The sequence below is a fragment of the Mastomys coucha genome, chromosome X (genome assembly GCF_008632895.1).
Source record: "Mastomys coucha isolate ucsf_1 chromosome X, UCSF_Mcou_1, whole genome shotgun sequence".
Classification (NCBI taxonomy): domain Eukaryota; kingdom Metazoa; phylum Chordata; class Mammalia; order Rodentia; family Muridae; genus Mastomys; species Mastomys coucha.
The window spans coordinates 140,273,844-140,282,917 of record NC_045030.1 but is presented as its reverse complement, the minus strand read 5'-3'; the positions used below and the strand labels follow the sequence as shown (position 1 = coordinate 140,282,917).

Sequence of the window (9,074 nt, the reverse complement as noted above, 5' to 3'; positions counted from 1 at the left end):
TCGAACTCAGAAATCCGCCTGCCTCTGCCTCCCAAGTGCTGGGGTTAAAGGCGTGCGCCACCACCTCCAGGTACCATTGTTTCTTTTACCTCAATCCCAAACATTAAGTTTTTGTTTAATCTGTTTCAAGGAGATTTAAATTTATAGAATTACGTTTACATAAAACCAGTGTATGGATTATACTAGATAACAATTCCATGTTTAATGTTATTTGAGGTCGTGTGAAAGAAAAGTTTTGATATGAGAGTTTTAACAGAATTTTTTTTCCTAACCAAGATTTACAGACTGAGCAGGTTGTAGTTTGGTGTGTGTGAGTGAGTGTGTGTATTAAAAACAAACAAACAAAAACCCAGATGAATCTCAGAAACTTAATATTGGGCAAGAAGATATAAAAGTTACTACAGTTAAAGAAAACATAGTATAGTATTGGGTTTCACGTTTTAAAGCTTTGAGACAAAACATAAGAAAATGGGACTCTGAAATGTTTTGTTAAGACAGCTAACTGGTTTGAAAGTGTTTTAGCAACCACTGACCATCACAGTTACACAATGCGAAGCATAGTCAGACAAGGACTGGAAACACATCTGATTGTAACAATTTGGGGGTGGTGCTGATAATGACATTTAGTAATCAGAGATGAGGAATGATGCCAAGCGCCTTTCAGCGAAAAGAACAATCCCCACAATGAAAAAAATGAATATTTTTTTTCTTTCCCAAAACATCAATGGTAACCATCATTTCTGAACCTTAACTTTGAAGGTTAAATGTTGTAAGTAAAAACAATGTGCATTGCCTGCTTAGAGGTTCGGATGACATGTGATTGGACTATAGGGACGCCACCGGAGCTTTAGAAAGAATGCTTTGGCTTAGAAAGAGGACCACATAGAACCTTACTGAATATGGATATCCCAAGATTTTCTCAAACCCAGCTTATCAGATAACGAGCTCTTGTTGCTGACTATTGACTGTCTTGTCACTCAGATTAGGAATGTGGGGCTTGTTCCAGCTTCTTTTCTTTCTCTCAACTTCTCCATCAGTTAGAAATTGGTGCGTGTTCACCAGAGGCTTTTGAATAACTCTCCTTCCTGTCTGTTCCCACTGCCACTGTTTTTCTGCTTCCTCTCCTCCTTGCCTTCAACCGGACCTGTCAGCAGTTTCTCATAGTTTCTCATCTGTCTACATTATCTTTGCTTCAATGTCAGTTTTTTTTTTCTCCACACTTGTTCGACTATGCTTTGCATTGTGAAACTATGGTTGTCAGTGGTTGCTAAAACACATTCAAGCCAGTAAGCTGTGTCTTCACAAAACATTTCAGTGTCTCATTCTCTTATTCATTGTCTCAAAGCTTAAAAAAATAAAACCCAATTTACACTATGTTTTCCTTAACTAGTAACTTTTATGTTTTCTTTAATTATGTTTCTGAGATTCATCTAGTTTTTTGTTTGTTTTTGGTGTTGAAGTGCAATTCATTCTTTTGGGATGCTACACTATTATACACTTTCTCTCTGACTTTTTATGCTACCCTCTTTCTCCTGCAGACAATTGACCTGTAAACATTAAGCATATCTCTTGTATATGTGGAAACTTTTTTCTTTTATATACTTTGAAATGGAATTACTGGGTTGTATATCAATCTTCGAATTACTTTACAGTTTTTATATTCATGGAAATCTTGTGTGTGTGTGTGTGTGTGTGTGTGTGTGTTTGCATGTGCTTCCTATACACAGAGTAGAGATCAGGCCTGAATTGTATGTCATGCTGGATGACATGTCTCCTGATACTCCTCCGTAGACATTTCTAAGAGTGTTATGAACACGAGTCCCCTATATTTAAATATTTTCTAATTTAAAACAGTAGTTTTGGAAGTCTTTTTAAAAACTTATATTGATCTTTTGTAAATTTCATATCATGTACCCAATCCCACCTATTTCCCCATCCATTCATATCCACCCTTGCAACCCTTTCCCCAAAACGAAAACAAAACACACAAATAAAAAACTCCTCCGTGGAAGCTGCAGTGTGTCAGTGACACGATGTACTACACACTAAACCCTTTTGCTCAGATATCTTTACTTGCAAATGCTCACTGCAATGAGTCATTGGTCTGGTTCGAAGCCTCTGGGAGTTTGCTATGCTATCAATACTGGGTCCTCACCAGGACTCCTCTCGCGTATCCTGTTTTTGCCCTGTGTCTTGGAGATTCTAAAGCTGTGGCTCTCTAGGATCAGCCCCTTCATGCACTGCAGCAGTTCATAGATGGGGTAGATGTTGGCGTGGACCATGTTGGGCATGGGTGGTAGCCCACCAGCTCTCCTGCACCCACACCACCAGGGTCAGCTTTCCAGCACCGCCTCATTAGCTTACCCAAGGGGCGGAGCCAGCTCTCCAGCTCTCCAGCTCTTGGGGCTGGCTCACCCTAGCTCCTACCATCAGGGTAAGGTCTATTGTGCTGTCCTAGTAGTGCAGGTTCTTCTACCTTGAAAGCCATAGCCAGTGGGGCATGGGACTGGCTGTCTTGCTCTCATGATCTTGTGGCCAGCACTATCTGCTACAGGTTACTGGGGCGAGAGGGTGAGGGAAGGCATCTCTCCCGAGCCCAGACCACCTCATGGCAGAAGAGGGCTCATGTTCTCAGAGAAGCCCACCCACCCCACCCTGTCCCCTCCAACCCATCCCATCCCCCCCAACCCCTGCCAGCTCTACTGTGCTGCCCAGGTGAGATGTGTGGGTGGGGCACTTCCTGAGTACTGCAGCTGGTGAAGGGCGGGGCCGTCTCTCGCCAGTGCCACAACCAGTGAAGGGCGGGGCCAGCTCTGTACTGTCCTCACAAGGGATATCAGCATCATCTTTGGTGGTAACATAGGCCATGGTTATAGACACAGACGTTTGGGGCTGCACTACCATCAGCCCAGGCATGACCCCTAGTGGCAGGATGGGTTGGGACTTCACCATCACTTCAGGTAGCAGTGCTGGCTGCTAACATCAGGCTGTTCCTCACAACCTTGAGTTTCCAGTCCCACCTCTCTTCATTGTGATCAAAGCATTCTGCTTGTCTTTCACATCTCTCCACCACATGCTTGCACATTTACTAGCGCCCACGGCGAGCAGGGCAAGCAGTGCACAGCATTACACTGTTTGAGAACATTATAAATGCATAGAATGCGTTTTGATCAAATGCATATCTCTCATTGCATCCCGTGTAGTGGTCTTTGATCTCCCCTACCACCTTGATCTCCCCACTTCATGTACTTCGTTTGTTTTAATCCAGAATCTGTTTAGTGCTGTCTGTATGGACTTGGGTGTAGGACCATCTACTGGAGCATGGTGCCCTCTCAGAGTCCGAATCCCTGAAGAAAACTTATTCTTATTTTTGCATTACGATGCCTTTCATTTCTGTTTCTTACCTAGTTGTCCTGAATATAAATTATGGTACAATATAATTAGATATAGTGAGAAAAGGTCTTTCCTGTCGGTGTTTGGAAGGGTAACTAACATTTTCAGTATTTTCCCAATAGATTTGATCTTAACTTTGGTATTTGAGCACCTTATTTATTAGGTATCTTAGGGTTTCCATTGCTATGAAGAGACACCATGACCATGGCAACTCTTATAAAAGAAAGCATTTAATTGGGGCTGGCTTACAGTTTCAGAAGTTCAATCCATTGCATCATCATGGCAGGGAGGATGGCAGCTTGCAGGCAGACATGGTGCTGGAGAAGTTGAGAGTTCTACGTCTGGATCTGCAGGCAGCGGGAAGAGAGAGATACACTGGACCAGGCTTGGGCTCTTGAAATCTCAAAGGCCACTCCCAGTGACACACTACCTCCAACAAGACTTCACCTACTCCACAAAGGCCATTTGTCCTAATTCTTCTAAGTAGTCGCACTCCTTGATAACTTGAGTATTCTCATATATAAGCCTATGGGAGCCATTCTTATTCAACCCCCCCCCCCCAATCAGGTTGAAGAAATTCCTTTCTATAACTAGTTTTGTAGTATTTTAATTTTAAATGGCATTAGATTTTGTAAAATGCTTTTTCTATGCATTGAGGTAATCATATTTTTGTTTTGTATTGCATTCAAGGAACTCATCTTGTTTTACTAACCTCCCATGCTTTTGTTTAGTCTTGCAGTACCAAAACATTTTGAAAAGGGTTTGCTTTTCGAAAGTATCCAACTGCCCATCTTTGCATGTTTCTTAGTCTGTAGTCACTTCCTGTCAGACAGCCTGCCTTTTGGTTATCCTCCTTTTATTTGGTCCTTCACCTGTGGCAGTGATAACTTCAGTCCCCTTTTATAGTAGCTGTGATATTTTATTGCAATTCGTAGCTTTCCTCCATTGTACCGTTTAATAACTTTATTATCTTTTGAGGCAGCGATTTGTTTTATAACTCAGGCTGATCTGGCACCTACTGTGTAGTCCAAGTTTGGCATTAAACTTTCAGTCATTCTGCTTTGTGAGTGCTAGAATCAAGGGTGTGCTACAACACTGAGCTATATATAATCTGCTCCTTTTATTTAACCTTCTCTCATACAACACATCCTGAGCATTGTCTGTCCTCCCTCCACAATTCCCAGTGACCTCCCCCCATCCCCCTAGATCCACTGCTCCCTCTATTTCCCTTCAGAAAAGAGCAGGCCTCCCAGTGATATCAACCTAGCATGACATAACAGGATGCAATAAGAGTAGGCCCAAGCCCTCATGCTAGGGCTGGATATGGCAACCCAGTAGGAGGAAAGAAGTCTTAACGCATAGGTAAAAGAGTCAGAGACACCCTCACTGCCACAAACAGCACAAGCTAAACAAGCACAGCACATATGCTGAGGACATAGGACAGGGCCATCAGGCTGTGCGATTGCTGCTTCAGTCTCTGTGAGCCCCTATGAACTGTGTTTAGTTGATTATGTAAGTCATGTTTGCCTGGTGTCCTCTGGCTGCTACACTGCCCCACTTTCCACAGGGTTCCCTGAGTGTCTGCTTGTATGTTTCTGTACCTGCTCTCATCAGATGCTGGAGGAATCCACTCTGATGTTGATTGGGCTAGGCACCAATTTATAAGTATAGCACAGTATCCCTAGGAATCATTTCACTGCTTGTTGTTGTTGTTAATTGTGTTTGGTTCTACCCTAGATCTTTGAGCCATTGAGTTTCCAGTTCCTGGCCATCTAGGAAGTGTCAGGCATAGGCTCCTTCTTGTGGCTTGGGCCTCAATTTAGACAGTCATTGGATGGCCATTCCCATACATTCTGAGCCACAATTACCCCAGCACATCTTGCAGGCAAGACAGAGGTCCTGAAGGTTTTGTGGCTTAAACCCCAGTCTCACAACTGGGAGCCTTGCCTGACTATAGAAAATGGCTAATTGAGGCTCAGTATCCTCCGTTACTAGGAGTCCTCTCTGGGGTCACCCTCCAAGATTCCAGGAAAATACTATTTTTTTTTTTAGCTGAAAAAGAAAAGTAACAGGAAGATTTCTCTGGAGATAGCAAAGTGCTTGCCATGGAAACATGGGGACCTGAGTTTGGGTCCCCAGGGCTCATGTAAACCTGGCTGGGGTGGACTGCATATCTGTAGTTCTGAAACTTAGGTGAGATGGGAGGCAGAGACAAGAGAATTCCCAGGAACTTGTAGGCCAGATACCTTATGTTAAGATACAGGTACTACACATGATCGTGTCTCAAATACACGGAAAAGTTTGCTAAAACACCTGAGATTGCCACAACACCTGTGACCTGCTCACACATGCACTGTGACACATGTGTGCCTGAACTCATATGGAAATGTACACACACACACACACACACTTGCAATATAAAAACAAAATAAAATAAAAACAGAAAAAAGTGCTAGAAAGAAAAAAACGTATTATTACTTCATAAGCATAAATATCAACTTTTAAGAATTTTAAGAAAAAAACGTATTATTACTTCATAAGCATAAATATCAACTTTTAAGAGTTTAGAGATATGCTATTGTTTTTACATGTTCTATTTTTGTTTTTTACATTTTCCTATATTGCACAATGGGATTTTTTTTAAAAAGGGGGTTAGATTATTTAAAATATTTAGGTTAATTATTCAGTATAATTGATTTAAATTATATGTTAGAGACAGTAGATTTTAACTGCACTCATGGCAAGGGGGAGGCAGTGATCCAAAGCAAGAACAGACAATCAGAGCACATTAACCAACTATTTTAAATTGTCTAACTCCTTTAAAAAACATCCCATTGTACAATATAAAAATATGTAAAAGTAAAAAAAATATATGAAAAATAACTTATTTCCAAACTGTTAAAATATTTTGTCATATTTGTATTATTCATGATATTTCATTAAATAATAAAGATGGCATTGAAAATAGTAAAGTATAGAATATTTTTAACACTAATATATTCTTTTAAGGAATTCAACCATTTTTGGTTTTATGAGTCAGGGTCTTATGGTATAGCCCAGATAGCCCCTAAGCTCATTCTGTGGCACAAGCTGTCTTCAAATGTACAGCAATCCTTCTGCCTCAGCCTCACAAATGAGAGAATTATAACTATGAGACACCAAGACTGGCTGGGTCACAGACTCAGTCTTCAAAGTCATAATTATATTGCTATGAGGGCCAGGAAATCGTGAGACAAATGGGTACCTGTGATTTGTTTGAGAATTATTTCCTGTTTTCTTGTAGCATGCTGGGCTCTGCTTTGCTCCTCCTGCTTTGGCCTGCCGTCCTCCCTTGCTATGAGAGCAGTTAAGATCTACAGTCTCTAAGAGTTACAAAGAGTTACAAAGAGTTACATCTTTGTTACAGTTTCTAAGAGTTACATCTTGTGTCAAAGAGTTATCATCTCTAGGCAGATCAAGAGTAGAGGTGCTCCCAAACACCAGGTCTTCGTGTTCATTGCTTCTTCTCTGCCAGCTTCGCCAAAGCCTAATGACTGAGGGTTTGCTCACCTTTATTTATATAATTCTGCTGTCATGAATTTTGTGTTCCTTAATGGTAGCCCTGAGATACAGAGGCTTAGAGCCTTTTCTTTCAAAGACTACCCATCTCATTTAGCTCTGAGCACAGAGAGCTAGAGGCTTATGGCTTCAAAGTGTCAAAGCACAACCTTTTTTGCTGTAGCTTTTGGATGCATAGGCTTCTTGCCCAGGTTGTAGAGACTCAAAACCAGCGGCTAAAGGTATAGATTATGAGTATGGGTATCAGAAATTTGGGGGCTTCATTACTCAGTGGCTTTTTCAAACTCTTCTAGTAACCAGAGTTTCAGTTCTTGAAGTTCAGCTCCTGTCTTTGGCTCTCCACAGTTTCTTGTCTTCCATATGCTCAATTTTTCTGCCTCTGCATCTTGGCCATTCCACACTTTCTCGATACTTCCATTATTCTTAGCTTCTTGCAAGTTCAGCCCTTGGTTTCTCTCTGGAACTCTTCAACTGTCGCCTAGTACTACATCTCTGAACTTTAAATCATCCAGCTCAGACTGCTTTGCCCACGATAAGGACCATTTATGGAAAACACCCAGCATTTTTTTATGATCTTAACTGAGGTTTTAATGGGGTATATCATAAGAAAAGCCTTGGACCTAACCCCACAAGATTGAAAAATTGCTTGCTTATATAGCTAGGACATGGATGTGGTGTATTTGTGGTCCAACTGTAATTCTATAAGCCACAGCATGGTGTCCCGGTCACAGTTCTTAAGCTCACATATAGGGGGTAATGAGGAGCTTTTAGCTGATTCATTGGATAGGCATCCCTGGTAGGTTCTGAGTGAGAATAACAGCAATGTGCGCAGGGTCATCTAGAGTGTAACCAGGGCTGTCCTATGTTGAGTCTGTTTTCAATCATCCAGATGACTGGCCCACTCCTATCAGCTTTTACCCTTTTGAATGAACTAAGTGACAGATTATTGACTGAGTCGGGCCTCAGCTGAGGTACCTCTGCAGCCCTTTTTGCCTAGAAAATTTAGGAGGGAGATCGTGCTATGGAGTGATGTTTGGTGGGAAGGACTGCAAATGATTAGGTTATCCTTATATTGGAGCTAGATATTAACACAAGGAAAGAAGGAAGATCTTAAGCAAGGTCTTGCCCAAATAAGTTTAGGCTGTTTTAGAATCCATGGAAAAGAAATAATAAGTAAGTTGTTGATAATATTGGCTGTCAGGTTTAGTTTATGTGAAAGTGAAAGGTTTTTAAGATACAGGTAGCAGTGGAGTGTTGAATAAAACATTGTTAATATCTAAAATAGCAAAATGTTGTTTTATGAATAATACTATCGAAGAGAGTGTGTGGGTTAGTGATAGGATGTAGGGGAACAGAAAAGTCATCAGTAACCCTAAGATCTTAAATAATATCTTAAGAACCATCTGACCTTGAGACAGGGAGAATGGGAATTTTATATGGAAATTCAGTTGAGGCTAAAGAAAGTAACATTTGTGTTAAGAGTGTTCTCAAGATTTTGAAACTGATCTGGGGGAATTGGATGTCTTTAAAGTTGATGAAAATGGGAGGAATATGTAAGACTGCCTGAGGTTGACGTGTTCCAAGTAGACAGGAACAGCTGACTAGTTATGAAATGAGAGATGATGGAGAGCAGAAATGATGGATGGTCCTGGTGAACTTACGTTGTTTATGGGACCATGTTTGAGGTTAAATAGAGTGCAGATGTAGTTTGGTCCCCAGTTTGTGTATGACATTTCTTGCTAAGAAAAGAATTACTCAAGAGGGACAGATTAGAAAGTTATGACTGATGTACTGATCTCCAAGAAAACAGGACAAAAGAGGAGTGGCCATTGGTTAAAAAATGCCATTGACTTCAACTATCAAGATAGAAACCAGAATGGCACAGCTTGAAAATTCAGGGTCTGCATCTAAGGGAAAATGATACCCTTATTTGGATAGTGAACACTACACTGGGCTTAGGCAATTCGGTAATCTAAGGGTCTGTTTTGACCCTGGCTTATTTCAGTCAGTCTGCTGCAGGAAGCCCGGAAGATCCTTCATTGTAGAAACATTAGCCCCTTGAGCCTCAGGCTAGGCTTTGGTTGAGTTGAGACATTCTCTTCTTCTCGTGTGTGTGTGTGTGT

The 9,074-nt window shown here is 41.2% G+C and overlaps 1 protein-coding gene across 1 annotated transcript in view; it reads left to right on the top strand.

The window, feature by feature from the left end:
• Positions 1 to 2,289: 2,289 nt before the first annotated feature.
• The window catches only part of Lrch2 (leucine rich repeats and calponin homology domain containing 2), a 64,984-nt gene continuing 58,199 nt past the window's right edge, over positions 2,290 to 9,074 (top strand). The window contains exon 1 of the mRNA XM_031379776.1: positions 2,290 to 2,434. Within this exon, the coding sequence (XP_031235636.1) occupies positions 2,290 to 2,434 (145 nt within the window). The remainder of the gene's footprint in view (positions 2,435 to 9,074) is intronic.